Source organism: Bos grunniens, chromosome 12 (genome assembly GCF_055505025.1).
Source record: "Bos grunniens cultivar Pamir isolate PY7600 chromosome 12, Bosgru_T2T1.0, whole genome shotgun sequence".
In the NCBI taxonomy this organism is placed as follows: domain Eukaryota; kingdom Metazoa; phylum Chordata; class Mammalia; order Artiodactyla; family Bovidae; genus Bos; species Bos grunniens.
In genome coordinates this window covers 30,126,139-30,154,081 of record NC_141176.1, presented here as the reverse complement: position 1 = coordinate 30,154,081, position 27,943 = coordinate 30,126,139, and the positions used below count along the sequence as shown (strand labels likewise).

Below are 27,943 nucleotides of genomic sequence, written 5' to 3'. Positions count from 1 at the left end.
ATTGCAAAAAGATTATTACTCACTGAAGGGTCAGATGGTGGCTAGCATTTTTAACAAGAAAGTATTTATTTATTTTTAGTGGAAGTATAATTACTTTACAGTACTGCATTTGTTTCTACCAAACATCAAAATGAATCAGCCATAAATTTACCCATGTCTCCTCCCAAGAAAGTATTTTTTAATGAAGATATGTACATTGATTAAAAAAAAAAACAACATTGCACACTTAATAGACCATCAGCATAATGTAAACATAACTTTGTCTGCACTGGGGAACCAGAAAATTCCCATGACTCACTTCATCACAGTGGTCCACAGTATCTCCAAGATGTATCTATACTTGAGGGCAAAAGTAAACTGAAGAAAGCTCTATAATGTGAAGTATGTGTATTACGGACAAGAGTGCCTTGAGACAACTGAAACTGTCTTATCATTAAAAAGCTGTATTTTTGTACATTCCCATCCTTCTACCCTTTAGGACAAGCCCATTATTCGGAAGTCCAGGTGGGTGACAGATGTTACCATCATGCCCCAGTACAACAAACTGATCCTAGGGACTGGGTGAGTGTCTTTGGCTGTTCAGCTGGGAAAAGAATCATCATTGGTCTATGAAATTCACTTCCATGTGTGGGTTTACACAGACATATTCATGTTTATGATAATAGGATAAAGAATGAAGCCCTTAAAAAAATATACTAGAACTCATACATCATCGAAGCTGCTGTGCAAAGAAAGGTATCCTTTTGTCTGGCCAATTGCAATGATATTGTCATTGTCTCAAATTGATAGTCCTCTTCTGGAATACTTCCAGAGTGAGAAAAAAATGTCATTACATTTTAGCACCCTTTATTTTAGATTCAAAATAATACAGCTATTTTATTAGCCACCAAAATTCAGTCCAAAAGACTTTGGACTGATTGAAAAAATAAAATCCACAGTGAAAACAAACTATACTCGCTGGTGGAGAGCCTCCAAAGAATGGGCCTTGGAAGAATGGCCTCAAGCTGTGAAGGAAGATACTGAAGATTTTGATCAAGGGCAACATAAAGATTGAAGGCAGGAGGAGAAGGGGACGACAGAGGATGAGATGGTTGGATGGCGTCACCGACTTGATGGATATGAGTTTGAGCAAGCTCCAGGAGTTGGTGATGGACAAGGAAGCCAGACAGGGAAGGGAAGCTGCAGGGAAGCCTGGCAGGGAAGGAAAGCCTGCAGGGAAGCTGCAGTCAGTCCATGGGGTTGCAAAGAGTCGGAAACAACTGAGCAACTGAACTTAACCGAACGTAATGAAAGTAGGCTTCCCTGGTGGCTCAGCCAGTAAAGAATCCACCTGCAATGCAGGAGACCTGGGTTCCATCCCTGGGTCAGGAAGGTCCCCTGGAGAAGGGAATTGCTATCCACTCCAGTATTCTTGCCTGGAGAATTCTATGAACAGAGGAGCCTGGAGGGCTGGAGTCCATGGGGTGGCAAAGAGTCGGATACGAATGAGCGACTAACACTTTCAAAATAATGAAAATAAATGTGCAGCGTCCTGGACGGCGCTTGAGCAACCTCAGTAATGCGCCAAGGCAAGGGCGTGTGCAGCTTGGTGGGAAGGAATTTTGGAAAACTCCAAATTAAGGCAAAAGCAACCAGGGAAGGGTGAACTGTGATGGGAGTGGTGGGTGTGTCCAGGCTGAGGAATTAAACTGTTTAGCATGGAGTCTTGGGCTCCAAAATCACTGCAGATGGTGATTGCAGCCATGAAATTAAAAGAGGCTTACTCCTTGGAAGGAAAGTTATGACCAACCTAGATAGCATATTCAAAAGCAGAGACATTACTTGCCAACAAAGGTCCATCTAGTCACGGTTATGGTTTTTCCAGTGGTCATGTATGGATGTGAGAGTTGGACTGTGAAGAAAGCTGAGCGCCGAAGAATTGATGCTTTTTTTTTTTTTTTTTTTAATTGATGCTTTTGAACTGTGGTGTTGGAGAAGACTCTTGAGAGTCCCTTGGACTGCAAGGAGATCCAACCAGTCCATCCTGAAGGAGATCAGTCCTCGGTGTTCATTGGAAGGACTGATGCTGAGGCTGAAACTCCAGTACTTTGGCCACCTCATGCGAAGAGTTGACTCATTGGAAAAGACCCTCATGCTGGGAGGGATTTGGGGCAGGAGGAGAAGGGGACGACAGAGGATAAGATGGCTGGATGGCATCACCGACTCAATGGACATGAGTTTGGGTGAATTCCAGGAGTTGGTGATAGACAGGGAGGCCTGGCGTGCTGCGATTCATGGGGTTGCAAAGAGTTGGACACGACTGAGCGACTGAACTGAACTGACCTGAGCATGGGGCTGGGGCCGTGGCTAGATGAAGGGGCGGAGGTTGAATGTGGTTCCCACCGCCCTGCCTGACCCTCTTCAGACTCCTCCCTCCACCTCCGACTCCTCCCAAACCCAAACTTGCCTCCTTTAGCAGACCCTGGTTCCCTAGGCTTCAGTGACGTTAGCTAACAGTTAATATAACCCCACATCATCCAGGCTCTCAAATACAATTAAATTTAATGTTAAGTTTAATTATTAAAACATTAGCATATTAATATTACTTATATAATTAATATCAACCATTAAAAAACAACAAATTTGGATTTCTAAATTCAGCCCTGTTTGATTTTAAAAAGCGTGTTCAATAGCTTTAATTGCCGTGTCTTTTACACACACAGAAATTCAGAGATTAAAGCAGTAACTTCCTAGAGAATCTCTGAGCTGGCAAATGGGAAAGTAAGGCAAGACAAATGACTGGAGGCAGTGAACCACTCTTGAGCTGCATGGCAGGTGGAAAGGAAATGGGAAAACTACGTTAATCACAGATGGCAAGCAAGGCAAGGCTCTGGAATTTGCGGAGTGACCCCCCCCACACACACACACCCACACACACATGTGTTCCATGTGAGCAGGCTGAAGCAGCAGGCTGTTTTTCTTATATCCACGAACTTCTTCTTTCAGTCAGCTCCTGGGTGGACAAGCTAACTTAGGAGGAAGGGGTTAAGGACACAAGTTAAGGAGGACTGAGCGGGGAACTGAGTCCTTGACCCTCCATTGTGTGGCTCTAATCATCTTCATTATTAGCAGCAAAAATCAGTTCACGTTTTCGAGCACTTAAGAGGTCCCATGTACCAAGCTAACTACTTTCTCACATATCCTCTCATTTAATCCCAGTAACTCTCCTGTAAAACAGGTATGAGCCCCATTTTACAGACGAGGGAACTGTGTGATGAGCTGGGATCTGATGTCCCAACTATTGGCGTCCAGAGCCCATGTTGTTGGAAACTGTACCAGCCTCCTGATGGGGAGTATGGGTGCCATGACCAGTTCAGAACCAGATGGAATTGATGTCCCCAAAGGGTGGAGCTGGAGAGGAAGCCTCCAGCTCAGCAAGGGGCCATGCTCAGGAAGGCAGGTGTTTCACGGGTCAGCTGTTTCTGTTTTGTGGAATCTGTGCATTATAAAAAATGCTCCATATAAAAATCAAGTGGGAAATTTAGGTTTACTCCAAGTGTGCTTCATCTCTGAACAGAAACTGTGAAATCCAGCTGTATGAACTCTCTAACTTGGAGCCGTACTGTCAGATTGGTGGCCTGGAAGCTGTCCCGCTGAAACTGAACTACTGGTGAGAAAGAGGCATCTCCAGGGCCAGGCAGAGTGCCTCTCCCCCGAGCAGCAAATCCTTCCTTCTCTCTCTGTGGACAGTTACGTACACTTGTGTTCTATCAGTAGGCATCCTGGCTCCCACGGAGCCTGTCATGCCTGTGTCACTTGTCACAGTGGTGCCCAGAAAGGAGGGGCCTTCCTGCATCTGTGGAGGAAAGGGAGGCCCAGAGAGGCGATATGGTTTCTGTTGATGAGATTATAAATTAATCTATGTTTTAAATGTGGCTATGTTAATTTTCCTGAAACCCAACTCTGACCTTGTTACTCTGCTTTTGAGTGGTTGCCAAGTCCTTCTCCAATAATATTCACACCTTTTAGTGGCACCCAAGCCTTCCCTCCCCTCCCCACTGCCATTCTAGCCTCCCTCTGCACTGGGCCGTCAGGGCCAACCTAAACAGAGACCCTTCAGCTCCGGTCAGTCAGGTCACTGTCTGGATGCTCTGGATGCTGTTCCACTCCCCAGCCATCCTTTCATCATGTTTCTAATATGCACCTGACCTAGCTGGATATGGGGACACATATGAATAAGACACGGTTCCCAAAAGCTCTCACTGTCTCACAGACACGGCGGGTTCTGCAGAAATCCTACCATTCTTTACAGCCCAAATGTTATCTTCATGAAGTCCCCTGAATCTGCTTCTCACCCAGAAACCAAGTGTCCCCCTGGAAGCATCCCTGGTCTGTGGTTGTGGGGGCCCTTACAGACATCACCAATACAAAGCCCTGAGTAGCCCATGGGTGGCACCCACGCTTCAGTCTTTGCCCTGTGCTCTCGGGCACATGCACACAGACTGGTCCCTAGTAGGCTCTAGAGAAACACTTGTTGAATAATCACGTCAGAAATCTCTTACTGATTTCAAAAGGAGGATCTAGTTTTATTTTGGCTTTTCTGTCCCCCGCCTTGCTTTTCTTGCTGCTTGATGGTTTTAGTAAAACATATCTTTCATTCAGTTTTCTTCCTCCTATCATTTTGTATATTGAGAAATATAGAGAAAAGTTGATGGATTTAGAAGGAAGTAACTGAAAAGCAGACTTGCAGCAGACTGTGTTCCTGTAGAACAAAGACAGACCCCTTCCCCAGCGCCTCTCCTGCACAGGTGTGGCCCCTCCTGAGGCCTCCTTCCTCTCCAGAGGGAGGGATGTGTACACCCCACCCCACCCCCGGAGGTTAGGGTAGGGTAGGAGGCACTGGAGCGCTGGGGAATCCAGGTGCCCAGCCTACAGTGAGGGCATCGCCATAGTGAGTTGGCTTTTACTTAAGACATCTGAGAGTTGCCTGAAAATGATTGATTGTGTTAGCACTGCTTTCTAGAAAGGCCACTTTGATGAGAGAAGAAAAAGGACACCCTTGAGAGAACATGTGCAGGCCCAGCGAAGCAAGTATAGCTCAGCCTGGCTGTGTGTGCCTCCTGCCTCCCAGATCCTGGGCCAGACCCCAGCTCCCCACATCAGAGGATGCTGGGCTCCTCCTGGGTAGGTCAGAGCCTCTGGGGAAGGCAGGACTTTGTTGTGGACTCAGATCTCAGCAACTTCACTCATCTCTGGGGACACTGTGGTCCCAGGACATCATGAAGACTTTGTTCTACCCCACCTCTCTTGGGGCTTGGAGCTGAGGGTGGGGACGAGTCTTTTGCTATGGGCTAGGGATTCAGAAACTGAACTCATAGGACACCCAGCCTCAAGGGGAGCACAGCCTGGTGAATGTGAATGTGTAAATCTGCTGGGACTTCCATAACAAAATGTCACTGGGTGCCTTAAACAACAGAAAATAATTTTCTCACAGTTCTGGGGACTGGCAGGTCCAAGATCAAGGTGATAATCCCTTCTGTTTCTGGCCAGGGCCCTCTTCCTGGATTGCAGACAGCCACCCAGTCGCCTTCTCACTGTGTCCTCATGTGGCCTTTCCTTGGTGGGTTGCATGGGGGCGGGGGGAATGTTGCTCTATGGGGTCTCTTAACCCTGTCACAAGAGCCCCACCCTCATGAACTCATTTAACCCTAATTACATCCCAAAGGACCCACCTCCAAATACTATCACATTGGAGGTTAGAGTTTTAACATATGAATTTTGAGGGGACACAAACATTTTATCCACAATAGTGAATATTTACTGACTTGGGTTGTACATTCTAATCAGTCACCTCTCCCTTAATGAGGGTGGGATGGAGCGATGGCATTGGCCAGGTAATCAACCAATGGGACAGTTTGTTGATGATATCATTCTCTGAGAGCTTCTCCATTGGACTAGGAATGAGGTTTAGGATGCCACACTCTTCTGACATGGAGACTAGTTTTCTTTTTTTTTTTTTATTTCACCAAGATTTAGCTTCTGTGTGTGGGTGCTCATTCAGTCATATCTGACTCTTTGTGACCCCATGGACGGCAACCCTCCGGGCTCCTCTGTCCATGGGATTTCCCAGGCAAGAATACTGGAACGGGTTGCCATTTCCTTCTGTGGGGATCTTCCCAACCAAGGGATCGAACACGCGTCTCCTGCATCTCCTGCACTGACAGGCAGATTTTTTACCACTGAGCCACTGGGGAAGCCCATTTAGCTTCTAGACACACCCAAAGGAAAACCGATTTGGAACAACACTTATAACTGGCATAGACTGGACCTGGGTGTGTGTTGTGGGGTGGGGTGTCTCTGTGTTGCCCTAAAACCTTCCTTAAGGATTGTTGACTTGTTTCCTTGCTGAATTCTTGCTAAGCAGCCAGAACATAAACTTTGCATTTTATCTCCATTTCGTCTCACCACTGCCTCTCACACCCAGACCTGATCACTTAGAGCGATATTGGAACCAGCACAGTATTTATCATAATTTCCTGGGCAAGTAGGGTTCTGATAAGTACAATGATAGCTAGTTATAGAGATTGAAGGCTCCAGGAAGCATTAATCATGGTGTCTGAGTGCATTTGTGGGAGCACATTGTAGACTAATTGCCGTGTGCGGAGCTCCCTCTGTTATTACCTTTAATATACAATTTCACATACAACTTCTTTTTTGTTGCTTTCAAACCACTGCAGACACACTCAAAAGTACGTCTTAGCTTTAACATTTTTAACTATAAAAGCAAAATAGGAAAATAAGAGAAATATTTCTGCTGAGTGATAAATGTATCTGCCTAATAGATCCCTTAGGTCCTAGAAGACATTCAATAGCTATTTTTTACTAAACAGATGAATACATAAAAAGTATTTTTTTAATCTCAGCTTGATCTACTGCTAATTCATCTACTAACTTAGGGCAAGATATTGTCCTCTTCAAATATAAAATAAACTAACAATAGAAGAAGGGGAGAAGAAAACCACTTAGCTAAGAGATATGACATTACTACCCGCAGAACATTTCTCGGAAGAAAACTTTATCACACCGAGGTCCTTTTCCTTCTGTTCCTAGTGTGTTGAGAGTTTTTATCATGAAAGAATGTTGAATTTTGTCAAACACTTCTTCTGTACCTATTGAGACAATCAAGTGATTTTTATCCTTCGTTTTGTTGATGTGATGTATCACATTAATTGATTTCTGTGTCTTGAGCCATCACTCCTTTCAGTGTGCTGTTGGATTTGGTTTGCTAGTATTTTGTTGAGGATTTTTGTGTCTACATTCATCAGGGATATTGATGCGTTGTTTTCTTTTCTTGTGGTGTCTCTGTCTGGCTCTGATATCAGGGTAATCCTGGCTTTATAAAATGAGTTTCAAAGTATTCTTTCCTCTTCAGTATTTTGGAAGTTTTTGAGAAAGAGTGGTTTTAATTATTTTTTAAAGTGTTCAATAGAATTCACCAGTAAAGTCATCTGGTTCTGGGCCTTCAATTAAATTTCTGTACTAGCTATACATCTGGTCAAACTTTCTGTTTCTTCGTGATTTAGTCTTGGTAAAATTTTATGTTTCTAGGCATTTGTCCATTCTTTTAGGTTACCCAGCGTGTTGGCATATAACTTTCACAGTTGTATTTCTATTGTATCATTTGTGATGTCTCTTGTTTCATTTCTAATGTTATTTATTTGAGTCTTCTCTTTTTTCTTAGTTAATCTGGCAAAAGTGTTATAAATATTTTAATCTTTTCAAAAAACCAACTCTTAGTTTTGTTGTTTTTTGGTTTTGTTTATTCCTTTTCTAGTCTTTGTTATTTCCTTCTGCCAACTTTGGCTTAGTTTGTTCTTTTTTAAATAAAATTTTTTAAAAAGTACTTACTTAGTTATTTCTTTTTGGCTGTGCTGGGTCTTCGTTGCTGCATGGACTTTTCTGTAGTTGCGGGAGCCGGGGCTCCTCTCTCATTGCGACGTTCAGTAGCTTCTCTTGTGGCTCTGGAGCACAGGCTCAGTAGTTGTGACTTTACAGGATTAGTTACTGTGACATGTGGGATCTTCCTGGACCAGGGATTGAACCTGTGTCTCCTACATTGCCAGGTGGACTTTTTACCACTGAGTCACCAGAGAAGTCCTGTTCTTCTTCTTTTCTTTTAGTTCCTTGAGGTTTAAAGCCAAGTTGTTGATTTGAGATCTTTCCTCTTTTTAATGTAGGCATGAACATCCCTCTTAGTACTGCTTTCACTGAGTCTCATAAGTTTTGATATGGTGTATTTTCATTTTTATTTGTCATGAGGTATTTCCTAATTTCCTCCTTTACTTCTTTTTGTTCCAAAATGTGGGTTCCCCCCCCCACATATTCATGAATTGCCCAATTTGCTTTCTGCTTTGATTTCTAGCTTCATTTCATTGTTATCCAAAAGATACTTAATATAATTTCAGTCTTCTTAAATTTGTTAAGACTTGTTTTGTGGCCTAAATGGTCTATCCCAGAGAAAGATACACGTGTCCTTGAGAAGAATGTATATTCTGTTGCTGTTGGGTTAAATGTCTATGTATGTCTGTTAGATTTATTTGATCTATAGTGTTATTCAAATCATATGTTTCCTTACTAATCTTCTGTCTGGATGTTCTATCCATTGCTGAAAGTGAGGTATTGAGGTTTCCTACTATTATCATGGCTTCCCTGGTAGCTCAGCTGGTAAAGAATCTACCTGCAATGCAGGAGACCCTGGGTTGATCCCTTGATTGGTAAGATTCCCCTGGAGAAGGGAACAGCTACCCATTCCAGTTTTCTTGCCTGGAGAATTCCATGTACAGAGGAGCACATTGCTGTCTATTTCTCCCTTGTATTCTATATTACTTTATTTATATCTCTATTCCAGGAATTATCACTCTCTGTCTTGTATTCTAGTCAGCTGTGTTCATTCACTCAACAAATACTCCAGAAGGACCAATGTGAGATAGACACCGTTGTGAGTGCAGGGAATCCTTCACAGTATAATATATATAAGATTTTCTGCCCTCAAGGAGTTTTCATTCAAGAAGGAGAGATTGAGAATAAATAATAAGTTTTATAAATGTACAAATGATACAGTATGTTGAAAGGTGTTAAGTGCTATGGACTTAAAAAAGGGAAATAATGCCAAGGATATATGTGTGTGTGTGGTGAGAGTAGGATGGGGGAGTTGTTCGTTGTAGTAATCAGTAAGGTGGTTAGGGGAAGCTATAGTGAAAGGTGACCTTCAAGCTAAGACCCAGAGGGAGCAAGGGAGTGAGCCAAGGAAGCCAAGGGGGATACCTGGGAGACAGCCGCGCAGACAGAGAAACAACAGGAGTAAAGGCCTGAGGAGGGACATTGCCCCTCACGCTGCATGCTCAGGGACTCGCAGCATCTGGTCCCTGGCCCTCTGCCCTGCACCCAGACACCATCACTACCAGGCTTCACAGCCTGTTTCTCACTAGACCTAATACAATGATATCCTAGGAGGCAGATCCTTCCTTCTGTTGAGTCTTCATTATACCAAGCTGTGTGACATATACTTTTTCTTCCCTTGATTTTTGCAGTAGCTCCTCCTCTGGTTCTCCAATTCCTCCAGCCTTCACCCTCCTCTTCCCTCTTACATGTTGAGAGCCCTTCAAGTGCTACCCTTGGCCTTCTTCTTTACCACACTGTCTCCTTAAGTATTGTCTTTTCTTTTTATGGCTTTGGCTATGATTTAAAATTACTTCTTGACCTCTGTCCTCTGAATGCTAGGTTTGTCTGTGAGTGGGTATCCTATAGGCCTTTCAAAACTGAAGTGCCAAAATGCAACCTCCCTGCCCCCAGATTCTGCAGTGCTTCCAATGTTTTCTGCTTTGATTATAGCCTCCATTTCATCATTTGAACTGCGCACCTTGGAATTCCCTGTGGTTGCCTCCTCTCTTCCTCACCTTCTACTTCCAAACACTGGCCACTTCTTGTCTCTTTCTGCTCTCATTTCTATAATCCTTGTCCCAGTGTGGGTGGGAACAATTGCTTACATGTTCTTGTTGCTTGGCTCACAGCCTCCAGTCTCTCCTCTTTGTAGCTTGGTCCACAAACTCTGGGAAGATTTGTTTATGCTCTGCTTACAATTTCGAACAAATCTCAATGGCATTTTGCCAGGATCCCAGTGGATCAAGGCCTCTTTGAACATTGATGCTTGTCATATGATCTGCATTCCCTCCCAGCTTCTTTGAAGGACAAAGTGATCACCATCACCATTGTTTTCTGGTTTACATCCAAGTTGATGTTAAGACATTGGTTGGCTCTCTCAAGAGATGGTTCATCCCCAAATGGCATCCGCATGGACCCCAGAAGAGACTTCTCACATAAATGACAGAATCCCAGCGATGCCTCAGTGCTTTAGTACAATCAATTTGATTCAGGTCAAGCATACACTGAGTAAAAACAGCCTGCCTTCTTTCCTTAGCCGAGTTACGAATTGGGAGCATTGATGATCCATTCTCTTTTTTCCTGGAAGGCTGATATATAGAGAGAAAGAATCTAGCATCAATAACTACAGACACATTCAGTGATCTCTTATCTGACTGTTCTTCCTGTCTTTTGCCGCCTGAAAAAGAGCACTGATGGGTCCCTTGTGAATAGCTGTCATTGGCCTCAGTCTCCCCATCACCTTTCATAACTGAGACCCCACGATCATCTCCATTTTGAAGGGGGAAACCAAGAGATGTATTCTATGCATCATCCTACTGTGACCCAGAAGGAAAAAAATATGGGGATGGTAAGATCATTAGGATTTAGAATGCCAAGACTTGTCAGAAATTGACTCACTTATCATGAAGCTTTGCAATTCATCAAAGATCAAAGAAATGAAGTCTGAAGCCAGTCCAAGCACAGCTAGGTACTTCCAATTTCCTGGTTTCCCTGTCCTTGCCAGCAGCATATGGGGAGTTTACCCTGGGTCTGAGGCCCTGTCCTAAGCATTGTGTGAAAGCTTCAGTTTATTAGATGTGACAGAATGCTCCCCTGAATCGCTGGGCTGCAATTAGTTGGATAAAACTACTCTAAACCTAACTCCTAAATGAAATGACAGTCTTGCTGCCCTTGCTGAGATTGAAACACACAGATTAGCTTGAAACATCTCTAGAAAGGGGGGAATTATTGATCCTAAATTGGGCCTTTTTTGCATCTTAAAAAATCAGAGATAGCCCCTTTGAAAAACTCTTTCTAGATTGTTATCACCCACATCTATTGCTGTTATTGCAGCACAATGAAATGTTTCAGATGCCTCGAATTCCAGGAATCTGGTCTCTTGCCAGAGCTGCAGAGTGATATGAATAATTTCTGGGCTCTGATACTCGGGATGGATGTGTTTCTGGGATTTTTTTTTTGGCAGAAATATCGAGTCTCTCTTTTAGAGAAGTCAGTGACTGCATGCTTTAAGGCAGGCTCCATGCTTCCTTTCAGGGTAAGCAATAGCAGAGCAGAGATTTCCACTCAAGGCAACTCTTTTCATTTTTCCAAGTCTTGTTGGAAGAAAAATATATCAACATCCAGGGGCAAAGATGTGTGAAAGATAAGCCAGTGGTACACAACAGTTTATTTCTCCTGATTTTAATGTACTTAGAATAATGTAGCAAATGTGAATCTTAGTCTGTAACTTTGGATATGAAAGAAACATAACTCACTTTACTTTTCAGAACTCCAGTTCTGTTTTGAGCACCCACACCGTAATATCAGTCACTACAGGGGTTCCACTGACATGGTGCCTGAGTTTGGGGGTCCACTGGTGGGAAGCCTTCATCAAGGCCCCTTTGGGCCTGAGGCTGTCTCATACATAAGACTCTGCACTTGGCTGCAGGTGGCATGTCTACCTGGAGCTCCACACAGCTACTCCTCTCACATTGCTAGGGAACCACAGTTCCCTTTGGCAGCCCCCTGGATAGCTGGGCTGTGTACCTACAAGAACCCTCAGCCCTCTCTTCCTCCCCCTTCCTTGTGGTTCTTCTGCTTTTCCTTTTGTTGTTCAGTTGCTAAGTTGTGTCCAACTTTTTGCAACCCCATGGACTGCAGCACACTAGGCTTCCTTGTCCTTCACTATCTCCCAGAATTTGTTCAAACTTATGTCCATTGAGTCAGTGATACTGTCCAACCATCTCATCCTCTGCTTTCCCCTTTGCCTCCTGCCCTCAATCTTTCCCAGGATCTAGGTCTTTTCCAGTGAGTCTGCTCTTCGCATTAAGTGGCCAAAGTATTGGAGCTTCAGCTTCAGCATCAGTCCTTCCAATGAATTTGTTTTTCAGTTGCTCAGTCACGTCCAACTCTTTGTGACTCCAAGGAATGCAGCACATCAGCCTTCCTTGTCCTTCATTATCTCCCAGAGCTTGCTCAAACTTATGTCCATCAAGTCAGTGATGCCATCCAACCATCTCATCCTCTGTCATCCTCTCCTCTTCTTGTCTTCAATCTTTCCCAGAATCAGGGTTTTTTCTTATGAGTCAGCTCTTTGCATCAGATGGCCAAAGTATTGGAGCTTCAGTTTCAGCATCAGTCCTTCCAATGAATATTGAGGGTTGATTTCTTTTAGGATTGACTGGTTTGATCTCCTTGCTGTCCAAGGGACTCTCGAGAGTCTTGTCCAACACCTCAGTTCAAAAGCATCAATTCTTCAGCACTCAGCCTTCTTTATGGTCCAACTCTCACATCCATACATGACTACTGGAAAAACCATAGCTTTAACCATGTGGACCTTTGTTGGCAAAGTAATGTCTCTGCTTTTTAATATGCTGTCTAGGTTTGTCATAGCTTTCTTTCAAGGAGCAAGCATCCTTTAATTTCATAGCAGCAGTCACCATTGGCAGTGATTTTGGAGCCCCCCAAAAATAAAGTCTGTCACTGTTCCCAGTTTTTCCCTGTCTATTTTTTCCTTTCCCCGCAAGCTCAGGGAGGATCTCCTTCAGTTCTAGGAGAAATCTTCCTTCTTTTATGCTTCCGCCTGCCAGGCCACTCTGTCCCCACCAGGACCCTCCTGCTTGCCCACCTTGCTCCAGGCCTTTGCATGCATTACTGCTCTCTGAACACAGCAGGGACAAATGCACCTCAGGGCCTTTGCATTTGCTGTCATTACCCCCAGGAGTGACCTTCCCTTCAGAAATCCATGTGGCTCAATCCAGTGTCACCTGCTTCTCCAGGAGGCCTCTCTGACCATGAAAATACACTCTTCCACCCCAAGACTCAGATTTACTTAATGTCCTCACCCTGCCTTATTTACTTCCATAGCAATTAGCATCATCTGACATGTGATATATTTATTTGGCTATTTATTTCTTACCCACCCCCTCATTAGATATGAGCTCCACAATGGCAAGAGTGTTCTCTGTTATATCCCATCAGCATAAAACCACACTGGCCACATGGTATTATAATAACTATTTGAGGAATAAAGGAATGAATGGCTTGGGGGTGCCTAGCCTGTTACAGTCCCTGGGCGAGTTGCCAGCCTTCGTTCAGCTGGATGACAGAGCCAAGAGTGGGCGAGGAGTCACCCTGCATTTGGCTGGCTGGGCGACCGAGGCTCCAAAATCAAGGAGGCCAAGGGCAGTGGGGAGAGTGTATCTGGAGCACTAGGACCGAGGCAGGGAGCCCAGTGGCCTCCAGGTGAGGCCTCCAGATCTTGGCTGGGACTCAGAGGCCAAGCACGCAAGGGTGAGTGAAGGCCACCCTGGGGAATATGGGCGCAGCATGCAGGCCAGACCCACTGCATCCAGCTAGAGCTTGACTGTCTTCTGGTCCACATTCGTAGAGACAAGTATGGGAGATGATCGCTCAGAACTTTATAAAGGGTGCTTTCTAAGTAAGCCCCTTCCACATATGTGTTCTCAGGCACTATTTGGGTGCTGCGGACACAGCAGGGGGAGAAGCAGATCAAAAGTCTGCTCTCAGGGAACTTCCGTCCTAGTGGAAAGAGACAGGCAATAAGCTCAGTGAGGAGTGTGTTAGGATGTGAGAGCAAAGGAGAAGAAATACAGCACAGAAGGATCTAGAAATTATGCGGGGGTGGGGGGATAGGGCAGTGCTCACGGGCACCACTGGGAGGGACTTGAGGGAAGAGCAACAATGAGGTACAGGGGTTACAGGCGAGGCCGGAGCCTGTGCGTTAGAGGTGGGGCCTGGGGTTTGCTGGGAGTTGAGCATGGCCAGCCTGGAGTGTATGATTCATGCATCAACAGCAAAGATCAGTGTAGCTTATTATAGGCCCAACACTGCTCTGAGCACTCACGGCATGTAAGCGAGTAAAATAAGCAAGAACCTTTGCTCTAGTGGAGCCTGGCTTTCCGATAATAAACCATCAACATAATAGATGATTACATAGGGTGTTGGAAAGTGATAAGTGCTGAGAAAGAAGCACAAGGGGAGGGCATCAGAAATTTGAGGTGGTCAAGGTATGCGTGTTGAGGGGCATCAGAGTCATCAGAATAAAGAAGCGGAGTCAGAGCTCAAGGTGTCGGATGCACTTGCTCATGTGTAGGCAATAGGGGCCGAGTCCTGGGTGTTCAAACCTGGATGAGCAGCGTCAAGTGCATGCAGTGGCTAGAAAGACGAGGACCCAGAATTTCCACTGGAAGTCACTGCAGTTTTGTCCAAGGTGGACATGCCAGATGAAAATGCTATTGAGTGGGAATAGGAAGAGAGAAATGGAGACAGCAGGATCAACCCCTCTTTCAAGGAACTTTTCTGTAAAGGGAAGGAGAAAAATGGGGTGATAGTTGGTAGGGCAAGCAGACTGAGACAAGTGTTTTTTATCCTCTCCAACAAGAGTAATTAGAACCCTTTTTTGTGCTGATGGGAATGATCCAGAATATCAATGGTGCAGGAGACAGAGGGGAAAAATGCTGAACAGCAGGCAGACTGGGTAGGCAAAAAGGGATGGGATCCAGCACGCATGTGAAGGGCTGACCCCGGGGGGAACCAGGGATGCAAAGGAAGCCTGAGTAGATGGGTCCATACGCAGGTAAGTGTGTGCATGTGTGCTGGGATCTGATGGAGCCTGTTTTCTTTGTTTGTTCATTTTTAATTTTTGGTTGTGCTATATCTTCATTGCTGTGAGGGCTTTCCTCTAGTTGTGAGGGTTACCCTGTGGTTGCAGTGCGCAGGCTTCCCAATGTGGCGGCTTCTTTTGTTGCGGAGAATGGGCTCGAGAGTATGTGGCATTCAGAAGGTGGGGCACATGGGCTTAGTAGTGTGGCTCCCAGGTTCTAGAGCACTGGCTCAATAGTTGCAGCACACAGCCTTAGTTGCTCTGTGTCATGTGGGATCTTCCTTGACCAAGGATCAAACCCGTGTCTCCTGCATCGGCAGGCGGAATCTTTACCACTGAGCCACCAGGGAAGCCCCAGTGGAGCCTGTTTTAAAGGTTTCCATTTTCTTGATAACTCAGAAGCAGGATCTTCATCTGAGAATGGACATTGGGAAGAAGCATTGGAGATTTTCAGAGAAAAGAGGAAGTGTGAAATGGTCTTGAAAAGTGGGAGATGAGAATGGCTGCCAGGAAGCACTGAGAATTTATTTGTGGTTTGTGGTCATGAATTTCAAGTCAGACCACTCAGCAGAGTGGTGTGGTTTATCGCCAGCCACATTTTCATGTGAGTGCATGCAGGGGGTGGGTGGAAAGTCAGTTTGAATCAGGGATGTACTTTTGCCAAGAAAGAACAGCAGCAACAACGAGAGAGTTGGGGTGTAAAGGAGGAAGTGGTTATAATTGACTGTGGAATTTAAGCCAGATATGAAGGAAAATAAGGCATGGAAGGGTCAAGGGCAGTGAAAATGTGTTAGGACCAACGGATTGAAAGTCCAAGAGTTACAGCTGGAGTACAGTGCAGATAAACTGGGAAGACTGGAGTTTGAAATGGAGATTTTGCAGGGGCTCCAGGTATGACTGAGGACAAAATCAAGGGTACAACCATGGCTGTGAGTGGCTTAAGTATGATCAAAGACAAGACGATTGAAATGGAGGGGAAGGAAATGAGACACCAGTAGACTGGATGGATTCTTTATGATTGATATTCAAATCCCAAGATTTATGTGCTGGGGAGAAAGATAATGTGTGCAAGGAGTTGAATTTTATTTTATATTTTATATCATCTGTAGAAATAAAAGGTATAGAGAAAAATTGGGGGTCTAAACGAGTCTTTTTATAACTTAGTGGAGAACCTCTGTTCTTTGTCTTTTGGAGGGACGTGCAGGATTTTTTAAAAATTTATTCAACTGCCCAACTGTTCTTATTTCCAACATTATACACGGGTTGGACGGGTCTTTCTTGGGAAAAGGTATGGCAGAACTTTGCAGGTGAATATGGCTTCGTAAGGGGCTTCCCAGATGGCTCAGTGGTTAAAGAATCTGCCTGCAATACAGGAGACACAGACGCAGGTTTGATCCTTGGGTCTGGAAGATCTGGAGGAGGGCATGGCAACCCATTCCAGTATTCTTGCCTGGAGAATCCCATGGACAGAGGAGTCTGGCTGGCTGCAGTCCATGGGGTCGCAAAGAGGCAGACACGACTGAAGCAACTGAACCCATACACAGGTACATGTCTTTGTAACAGGAGTATCTTGACCGTGAGGAACTTGACTCTTTGCTATCTTTCTCGATTTTTCTCTAAGGAAGAAATTGATTGGTAGATAATTGATTATTCCCAGAAATAACCTTAACAAGAAATGTGTGAGATATATCTAGAGTGATAACAACCTTTCTGCACACGTGCATGCTAAGTTGCTTCAGTTGTATCCAACTCTTTCTGACCCTGTGGACTGTAGCACACCAGGCTCCTGTGTCCATGGGATTCTCCAGACAAGAATACTGGAGTGGGTTGCCATGCCCTCCTTCAGGGCATCTTCCAAACCCAGGGAGTCTCTTACGTCTGGTGCCTTGGTAGGTGGGTTTTTTACTACTAGTACCATCAACAGCCTTTTTTTAAAAATGTAAAAGACAGACCAAATAAAAGGGAAGCCATTTTGTTCGTGAATGGGAAATTTTAATATTGTGAAGATGTCACCTCTCCCCAAATTAAATGTCAATTTCAATGGAATTCCAATGAACATATCTAAGAGATTGTTTTGAAGCTCAACAAGTTGATTCTGAAGTTCATCTGAAAGAGTAAATATGTGAAAATAGCCCCCCAAAAATATTGAAAATAAATAAGGAGGTAAGATTGGAACTGCTGCTGCTGCTAAGTCACTTCAGTTGTGTCTGACTCTGTATGACCCCATGGACTGCAGCCCACCAGGCTCCCCCGTCCCTGGGATTCTCCAGGCAAGAACACTGGAGTGGGTTGCCATTTCCTTCTCCAATGCATGAAAGTGAAAAGTGAAAGTGAAGTCGCTTAGTCGTGTCCGACTCTAGCGACCCCATGGACTGCAGCCTACCAGGCTCCTCCGTCCATGGGGTTTTCCAGGCAAGAGCACTGGAGTGGGGTGCCATTGCCTTCTCCAAAGATTGGAACTACTGGATATCAAAGCAAGCTGTTAAGTTATAATAAATGAAAGAGCTAGTGCAAAGGAGAGACAAATAGATCGATGCCAGACATGCACACAGGAAAAATAGTATCTGATAAAATAAGTGTTTCAAATTAGTGGGAGAACAGTCTAACAAATAATTGTTAGCTATTTATTAGGGGAAAAATTAAGTCCTTAAATCACAGGATACATAAAAATAAATTCAAAATAAAGATCTAAATATTTTTTAAGTAGATACTAGAAGAAAATACAAGAGACCATGTTAATAAAATGAGGGTGAAGCAAAGTCTTTTGGAAAAGCAGAACTCTAAAGACAGAAGTCCAGAAAAGATTAATGGACAGATTTGCCGGCAAAACTTGAGGAATAGTCTGTGCAGTAAAAATACTCAAGTGTAAGAATTTTCAGGATAGGCAAAATATACTTATTTGTGTTTTTGTTTATTAATAACTACAATGTTCAAAAGAGGATTTGGGGACAGTTACAGCAATGAATATAGAATAGAATAAAAGATACAACATGTGCACATGGATGAATGAAGGTGACGGATAAATGTATAGGGAGACAAAATCAGTGACCAAAATACACTCCATAATACCCTAAACAATTCTTAGAAATGAATAGCCTATTTTTCTTTGAGTTTCCTAAAAGCCAGAAAAAAGAAGGAAACAACCTCCATTGGCCACTTGGTAGGGTCTATAAGATATCAATTAAGGTGTTTAAGACACATACAGATTTCTGATACTGACACAGGAAAGAAGTGTGTCTCTTGTAGGTTCCTTCTGTTTCCGGAAATAAGAGTAATAAATTAATGTAATTCAAAGTGACAAATTATTTTTTAAATTTAATGTAGCCACTTATGGGGACAGATGGTTACTAGATTTGTGATCATTTCATAATGTATGCAAACGTCAAATCATTCTGTAGTACACCTGAAACTAACACAATATTGTATATCAGCTGTACTTCCAAAAATATGTCATGTAGCCACATAATGTAGCCACATAATGTCAGACAAGCCTTCATTGCTATTTCCCAGATACTGGCAGGCCTCCACCTCATGTATCCACTCAGCCCCTTTACTGGTTTGACAAGAAATCCAGCCACACCAAGCATTTAGTGATTTTTGTAGATAATACTGAGATTTGAGGGGTCACTGGGAAGGGTAACACACTCAGGGTCTTGCCGCTTTGTTGCCCACTGTCCATACGCCCTCCTCCTACTCTTTCTCAGCCCCATCATCCCCCCTTCCAGCCAACTCCACCCACTCTCACATCTTCATCCGCAACTACGTTCTCTCCCTCTGGCCCTGGCATCAGCCAGTGGGCACCCTACCCTTGAAGCCAGCCATTTACCCAAAGTGGGTGGTGCAGCATTTCCCCATGAAACTCTGGCCACCTCCTTCTTGGACACCAGGATTAGGGAGCCAATGCTCCTTCTTCCCCACTCCCTCCAACCCCCATCCGATGGGGGAGATGCTGTCCATGTCAGGCAAGCCCCTATCTCTCCTTCCAGGCTGCCCACTGTGGTTTGGAGGTCTGCTGACCGAGAGGGTTCATCAGCCCAAGCACCTTCTTTCAGCTAGCTCTCAGCTCTGGCACTGGCTTTATAAATAAGTTTCTTATTTTAATTATGAACCTACACAGTGGAATGAGATGATTAAATGAAGAGAAATCTGAAATCACTTCTGATCTGGGTGAAGTAAACAAGTGTCTATGTCTAAGACTGTTCTGCAAATAGAACATAAGTGTGACATAAAGGACAGTCTTCGGGTCCCCCTCCCCCGAGCTGCTGTTGTGCTCCATGTCTGAAAGATGTTTTCTTTTTTCGTTCTTTGCTCTAGTTACGAGGATCCTGACAAGTGCCTGCTTCTCTATGGTGATGATCAGGTAGGTGTGCAGGGCAGGAGGGGGCATGAGGGGGCAGTCGGGAGTGATTCAGGGGCCAGAAGACCATCTGCTGTCCTTTCAGGGAGGATCAAGGGGGAGGGAAGCGGGTGGGAGAATCTGTTTCTGGAAGGCGAGGTGCAAGTGGAGGAAAGAGAAGAGGAAACACGACGTTATGGCAAATGCATAAAATTCTGACAAGTAGCATGTCTGAGTGCCGGCCTCGGCCTGGTGCTGTGCTTGCGTCTTCAATCCTCACGCCACCGCCATCTGGCGCTGCTCTTACTGCCATCTGTGATAACGGGGACACTGAGGCACAGAGCAGTCACGTGGGCTCTCCAGCTTACGTGCTGCTAGGAGGCGACACAGCTGGGATTTGAACCCAAGCAGTCTAATCCCAGCCTGCATTTAACCACTGTGCTTTACTGGCTTTCAAGTAAAACGAAAGGGATGTTCCAGGTAAATGTGTGAAGAAACAGGGCTGAGGAGGAAGGAATCACTCGGAAAGCTTTAAAGTCGGAGCACAGCAAGAAACACACGTCTGGTTTAACTCCCATTAGGCAGGGGAGGCTCCTGTTAATCAGGGCTAAGGAGAAGGGTCCAGGAGGGAGGAAGCCTTTCTCTGGATTTTGCTTCGCAATTAGAAATAAGGTTTAAATGTAAATTCGGGTGGGAGAGGAGACCAAGTGATGTAAACATAACCTAGGTGGATGGTGTGATGTCCTAGAATCTTTTTGAAGAGCATGTTGGAACAGGACAAAGACGACCATCAGGAGGGTGCCAGATACTTGGATCTGGGGTGGGACTGAGGAATAAGGGAGAGGGACCCTGGCCAACTCTGAAATCCAGCTAGTTTCAATTTCAAACTCTGCCTATATGTGGCCTTTCTATTTTCCCTAGAGCCTTTGAAGGCAGATTGTTTTTAAAAAACTGAGCAGCCAAGAGAGGGCAGGTGGGTGATTCTACAGAGTCTCACTGCCCAACTCCAGGGGGCGCCATTCACACAGACTGCAGCACGCATGGTCTGGATCCCTGAATACGCACTGCTGCAGCTTCCCAGGCCTGGAATTCCCCGCAGTGGACACTGGTCCAGGGATGGGATGGGAGAGCGACCCACCCCACACTCACCCCACCATGCTTATCCGTGCCCCTGTGGTCACCAGCCCCAGGCAATTGTTAAATTCAGCTCCCCGGCTCTATCTGTTCATCGCGCTGCAGTCCTGGGTGCGGTCCAGCCTGGTGACTGGCAGCAGTCCAACAGAAGCCAGGGAGGCAAAGCCAGGGCCCCATCCAGGCAACACTGCCTGTTCATTATAATGCAAGTTCATTGGTAAAAATGCAAATGATCCATTTCACTTCATCCTCCTGACAGACTGTGCTGGTAGCAATAACGGGCTGCTCCTTGCACCTGTCATCACTGCGGCACTGCTCACTTTGTGTAAAAGGCCTGCCACACTTCAGGTGTATATATAGCAACCGTCATTAAAGCTGCCTGGGGGAAACCCGATCATTCACTGCCCCCTAGTGGACCGGAAGTGAATGACCCCATAGACTGTTCCTTTGATTTAGGTTCCAAGCAAATCAGAGTTGCATTTTGTTTCAGGAATAGATTGCAGAGTATGCTGCTTTAATCCTTTTAGCTCGTGGTTATGGTTCTTAATTAACAGCACTTTAATAAGATAAAGTGTCAATCATGGATGGCTCTTTGTGGAACTATATTTGAATGTTTAAAAGTCTGGACATTTTTAAACAGTATTGAGCCTTTGCTGGATGTTCATTTTTTAAAAAAAACGAATTTTCTTTAGGCTGATAAAAAGCTTACAGTGAAGATATCATTAAGGAGCTCACCTTGCCATCTCACAAAATTATGAGTTGTGCCCAAGAGAGAAATTAGTTTATATATGAAGCAGATGCACTAACTCTTGCTGTTGTATCACGTAAGGTCCCCTAAGCACCCTTTGTCGGCTTTCAAGGTCTTCACATCTTGCCTACTTCTTGATGGGCAAGTATCCTTGGAATCAGGGACACAGTCAGCATAAAGGAAGCTACTGAGATAAAGACAAGGGAAACCTGGTTTATCACTGTCATACCACAAAGGCTGTCTTGATGAGTGACTGACTATTCTTGGGCTTCTTTCTTTGCTACCTCTCATCTAGGATCATCTTTAGAGGATATCTAACGATCATTTAGATATACTCGTCAGTGTTGTGTTCAGCATACTAAGAAGCATGGTTTTTTAATTTTTTTAATTGAAGTATAGTTGATGTACTCTGCTGTGCCTATCTCTGCTGTACAGTTATACACATATGGGCATTCTTATTTTTATATTCCTTTCCATTATGGTTTATCACAGGTATTGAATATAGTTCCCTGTGCTATACAGTAGGACTGTGTTGTTTATCCATCCTATATATACTAATTTACATCTGCTAATCCCAAACTTCCAATCCTTCCCTACCCACCTCCCACTTGGCAACCACACAACTGTTCTCTATGTCTGTGAGTCTGAAGAAACCTGTTTCTTAAGGAGGTGAATGATCTACTTTTATACCCTTTCTGAGCTATTTGAGTATTGTAAGGACTTGAACAGATTGGCGACTATCTTGAAGTTCAGTGAAATTATTTCTCTGAAGTTTTGGCATATCTACTGCTAGAATATTATAGATACTAGAATAGCTCCCTTTCCATAACCTGGACTCTTGCCACAAAGACCTCCATTAACAAAGTCTAGGCCAGTTATATCCAAAGCCATCTCTTCTAGACACAGATTAGCTTCTTACCTGTGCATCTAAAGCAATGCTAGTCATGTGCCACCCTTGGGAGAACTGAAAATAATAGTCTCTTGAATCGTTTTCTGTGCTTATTGGTACAAATGAGGAAACTGGGCGGTTACCTCAAATGGTTACCTAAGAAGTGGTATGTGGGTGAGATTAGTATGGGGATAGTGATAAATTCCCCCCTAGGACAGCCCTATTCATTTAGCTCATTTATTTTGGACTGACTCTAGGGTAGACATAGTCCTGATGATAGGAAATCTCTAAGAGAGAAAAGCGCTAGTAAGGAAGCTTTGGTGTGCAGACACAGAACAGAACTCAAATTTTTCCATGTCTGTGTAGATCAGAATCCACAGTAAGTGAAGTGCTTTGGAGTTCTTCCTAAGCAGACTGTAGTTTTCCTGAGACTGTCACAGGAAGGGCTGCTGGTGATTCGTCAGGTTAAACATTTCCTCCTTAGTCAGAAAAAAACAGCTGTCCAGCATGGAAGCCCAGAGGGTTCTGGGACCCAGAAGGAGGTGGTGAGAGGAAGCAGGCTTGTTTACTGACTGGTCAGTACGTTCCAACCGTGAAACTTCAATGGCTGCTGAAGAACATAGTGAAAGCCTCAACCCATGGAAACTTTCAATCCAACAATAAAAATTAAATAGGCTTGGGGTAGAACTTACCAGAGAGAAATAGGTCAGTAGAGCTGATTCCTGTAGGTCCTCATATCAGTCCAATGAAGCTCTGTGGCTGCCTCTTTTATTAAAGCTGGGCAAGATGCCCACCAAGTGGTTCCATTTGATTTTGGCTGACCTAGTTTAAATCAGTCAGTCAACATATCTTGTGGACCCAGAGGTCCCAGAACAAGGTGGTCATCTGGTCTGCCCCCCAGCCTACTCAGCCAATATCTTTGATATATCATCTCTAAAGAGGTGCTTGAGCCAGGACTGAATTAGGTGCTAGAGGCAGGGAGATGGGAACACAGAGTGGGGTCGTAGGTGAAAGCTAAGAATGTTCTTTCATCCACATTGGAAATTTGACAACCTAATTAGAAAATCCAAAGTCAAACACATGGGAAATGATTATGAAGTACTTTGGCCCCCTGATAGGAAGAGTCAACTCATTGGTAAAGACCCTGATGCTGGGAAAGATTGAGGGCAGGAGGAAAAGGGGACAACACAGGACAAGATTGTTGGATGGCATCACTGACTCAATGGACATGAACTTGGGCAAACTCCAGAAGATTGTAAGGGACAGAGAGGCCTGGCGTGCTATGGTCCATGGGGTCACAAAGAGTCACATATAACTTGGCGACTGAACAACAATGAAAAAGAAGACGTGTGGAACTCATCCAATATTTCTGCTCTCTGACCGTATCCTGGTGCTTCCTCCTATGACGATCCCCTGCCTCCCTGCATGTGGGAGGTGGGTGAGGTGGTGCAGCCGGCGGAAGTGCACAGTGAGAGCCCCCACCTCTGGCTGGCTGTCGTTCAGCCAAGAAGCCGGCTTTCCTCGGGGCTGCACACACGCCCTGCTACCGCATCTTCTCCAGCTGGCCTCTGGCCAAGCTGCCTCATTGGTGATACCAAGCAGGTTTTATGTATGAGTTTCAAAGCTGCTGTTGCTGCAGTAAGTGTAACCTGGCCTTTCATGTCTCAGTCTAGACAGATGCAGGATTGAATAAAGGCTTCCTCTAAGCCCTGTGTCACATTGGCCATCTGGAATGTAGCCGACCACTCATTTAGCAAATTGCTCTGTTTAAATGCAGCTGCTGTGTCTCAGTGTTTCTGCTCCTAACACAGATCGCATGATTCCTCTGCCTTCATTTGTCTAGACGTTCCTCTCAATCTGCCTGGGAACTTAAAGAGCCTGTTAATGTATGACAAGGCACTTGACCTGCAAGATTTCCAAGCCCAGGAGGAGCATTACTTCTTGTGCTGGGCCATCCTTTCCTCAAAAGCAAGGGCACCTTGCCTGTGCTCCCCGTCTTAATGAAAGCCACCTTTATTAAGAATCCCATTAAGCTCCACAAGGCCCAGCTATCCAACACTGTAAATGTTACCCTTTAGAAATGCATCCGGAGGCCCGGTGCAGGCAGCTGGCCCAGGAGCAAGTCGGGAGGTGGCCTCAGACCTCAGATCTCTGTGGACAGAAGGGTGTTGTTTGTCAGCCTGCCGCCTCTCCTTTTGGAAAGAGGGATTACAATCATTAGCAGATAATGTCAACAAAGCCCCTGAGATGTTTTGAATAAGAGTTGGAAGCAAAATGATTTCAGACTAGCAATGAGCACTGAGTGCTCAGGTTTGGTTTTGTTTTTTTTTTTTAATACCTTGGTTTTCTTTTTTCCAAAGGAAAAATAAAAAAGGGGACCGCCAAAGCTAAGCGGTTTATTGTCCGTATGTCACTGGTCACTGTAGCCTGGTCTTTATTGTCATCTGCTATTTATCAAGCAAATAATCCTGGTGTGACCACTGCTTTCTTCAGCTGTTTAACTCCATTGGGGTCACAGTATCTTTAAGTCTAGAAGCCGCAAGACAAAAGAAGTGAGTGTTTATTTAATAAATACCTGCTCCACCCTGAGCTAGGCTCACTGGAAAAGAAAAAAATTGTACAATAAATGATCTTTTCCATTGAATCCTTTGGGAGATGAAACAAATACAGAGTATTTAGCACAGGACAGTTGAGAGGTATGTGGGCTTTGGGATCAGACTTCGTGGGTTCGAATCCCGGATACAGTATTAGGCAAATTCACCTTCTGAACTTCAGTTTTCTCATGTGAAAAACTATGTGGGCATTTATCTCTTGGGGTTATTTTTAGGAGAGATTGAATCAATTTTGCACAGTGTAAAAATTCAACAAACTTTCCTTATGGTAGTTAAAGGATATATGTTCTTGACTATGTATACTAGAGAAATTCAGAGGGAATAAAGAGCATTTTGGATCGGGGGGAGTGAGGCAATCTTAATAGATTAGCTAGATCCTGAAGGAAATATAACTCTGGGTAGAGAGAGGGATCTGATGTGAGCAAATCATAGAGATGAGGGCAGAGTAAGAGGTGGGACTGCTGGTGGTCCAGAGGGAAGAGCTCCCATTTTGGGGTGTCGGGTGGAAATGTGGACTGAACGAGGGGCCACACTGATGGAGGATCTTGAAATTAAGTGAAAGAGTTTTTACCTAGTCTAACTGGTAGCAGGGACCCTTCATGGTAATCTTAGCAGGACAGTGGCAGAGAGACAGTCATGGGTTAGAAACACTCGCCTGGTGCCAGGAAATCAGTGGTTAACTGGATAAGTCAGGACTGGGGAGACAGAGCCCAAGCTCTGTTCTGGCCCAACAGACAAGGGTTAAATGGAGGTGGCCCCAGGGTGGATAGGGTGGGATAATGCTGGTGCTCTCTTCCCCACGAGACAGACCTGATGCCTAGGTAGACACCAGGAGGGAGAGAGAGGGATGGAAATAGCAAGAAAACCATTTTTGTGGAGCACGATTTCTGTGTTGGGCGTCCTCAGTCCTTCTCACTTTATCCAGTTCCCAGCATAGGTCCTCAGGGCACCAAGAGACTCATAGGCTCCAGGGACCACACAGCCTGACAGAAAAGGGGCAAAGGGCAGCTGTGTTCCAGCCGTCGGTGTGGTTTATACACGCGGAGAGCGTGACATCCTGCACATTCAGGGTCGTGTGGGAAACTGTGATCCCTGCTCAGGGTTTGGGGTAGAGAGGCAGACGTGCACGTCACTGGCTTAGGAAGACAGCTCGGCTGTGATGCTCCTGAAGCATGAGAGAGTGATGGAGGGCATGGGATAGCACTTTGGAAGAAAAGCAGACGGCTAAGATCCCAACCTTAGGGACACAAGGAGCTGAGAGGGCCTAGTAACCAGCAGCAAACAGGGGAGGAGGGGTGTCCAGGAGGAAAGAGCTCTTTAGTAGCCAAGCATCCAGGGAGCTCAGGGAAGGTGAGAGACCAAGACAGTTCCATTCAATGTATTAGAAAGGGAGCCTGTAGTGAGAAAAATGTCAGTAGAGGAACAGGGAGGCAAGCCAGATTGCAGGACTCTGAGGAGGGAACGTGAAGGAAGACAGTGACACACGAACTAGGAGGAGAGATGTGGAGAGAGGGCAAGAGGATACCATGATTTCCTGAAATAAAGTGAGTTTCTAAATCATACTATAACTGCAGGGGAAAGTGACAGAACCCAATAACAGTAATGTAATTCTCATTAATAGATTATGTGCTAGAAAAATCTTACAGAAGACACGTGACACAGAATTTTTGGTGTATGTCATACTAAGGCTAAGAAAAAAAGAAAAAACAGCATACTGGGATTCTTTTTGTATCCAGTCTGAGCAAGAAAATGACGTTACCTACCGTGAACTTCACAGACTGTGATTTAAGACCACAGCCTGATCAGACACTGATCTACCTGAGCTCAGAGACCACATGAAATGTAATAATGCCTCTCAGGACTTCTCTTACCCTGGGCATACCATTCAAGCTCTTCCTGCCTCAGTCTACTCATCTGTAAAATGGCAGTAATAAAATCGCCTACCCTAGAGGATCATGTTGAATATTTAATGGATAAGGCATGCAAAGCAGCTAGGTAGAGAAGTGTGTGTGTGTGTGTGTGTGTGTGTGTGTGTGTGTGCTCAGTCATGTCTGAATCTTTGCTACCCCGTGGACTGTAGCCCACCAGGATCCTCTATCCATGGGATTCTCCAGATAAGAATACTGGAGTGGGTTGCCATTTCCTACTCCAGTGTATCTTCCCGACCCAGGAATCAAACCCGAGTCTCCTGAGTCTCCTACATTGGCAGGTGGGTTCTTTACCACTGAGCCACCTAGCCAGAGCAGTGCCTGGTGCTTGTTCAAGGAGATATTTAGTCATGGAACACTGGGACGCTATCAACAGAATAGCAGTGTCGATTTCGCATGAAGGACAGCAAGTTCTGCTGTTCTGCGTGCCTGGGTGCTGTTCCAGTGTTTTCCTCCGTGTCAGATGCTGCTCCCAGTGCAGGTCACTACGACACGCGTCCCACGGTGACCAAGGTCTTCCAAGCACACTGTCAGGCGCACGAGGGAGGGAGCTCCCTGTGACCCCAGCCTGAGCACTGGGACAGGGGAGTCTTGTCCAAGCTCATGCCTCACTAAAGGTTACACAGCTCCACTTGCTGGATATGAAAGCCCATCTGTGTGGGGAGAAACAGAGATGCCTGAACACTATCCACTCCCTCTTAAGTGGAAAAAGATCACTTGTTTCTGCTGAGAGAACCACAAGCTTTTAGCGTGTGGGAAATAAATGGAATGTGTTGGCTTTTTACTTCTGAAGGGAATTTATTTTTCTTCTCTTTTTTAAACTGTGTTGCAGGGATGTGTGAGCATTCTGTTTTTGGCTTCTGTCGGTGAACTATTAAGGTAAATATTGACGTTTAAGTCTAATTTCTAAATGAAGGGGAATAACACGTTTTTTTAAAGCAAGGACATAATCTCTTTATGTAACTGTTGCCATGGGGTAAGAGAATAAACCCAGAAAAATGCTCTTAAGATAGCTTAGGGTTTGGCTTCGCTTTTTCTTCTTTCTAATTTTCTCTTTTCCACCCCCTACTGTACTCATTTGTCTACTCTTCTCTGACGTTCCCCTCTCATGGATACCACTATGGACCTCCGAAGCGGGGACATTTATTCATTCATTAAGAAATGTTTCCTGAGGATACATCAGATCATTCTGCTGGGTTCAGAGGACAGAGCAGTGAAACCAAAAACTGGTCATGGAAAAAAGTCAGGATGGACATTTCAACGAAACAGAA

The 27,943-nt window shown here is 44.8% G+C and overlaps 1 protein-coding gene across 1 annotated transcript in view; it reads left to right on the top strand.

The window, feature by feature from the left end:
* The window catches only part of LOC147361586 (cilia- and flagella-associated protein 337-like), a 122,657-nt gene that overhangs the window by 25,683 nt on the left and 69,031 nt on the right, over positions 1–27,943 (top strand). The window contains 4 exon segments of the mRNA XM_086330782.1: positions 479–561; positions 3,557–3,649; positions 19,340–19,385; positions 27,505–27,551. Coding sequence (XP_086186908.1) covers positions 479–561; positions 3,557–3,649; positions 19,340–19,385; positions 27,505–27,551 — 269 coding nt within the window.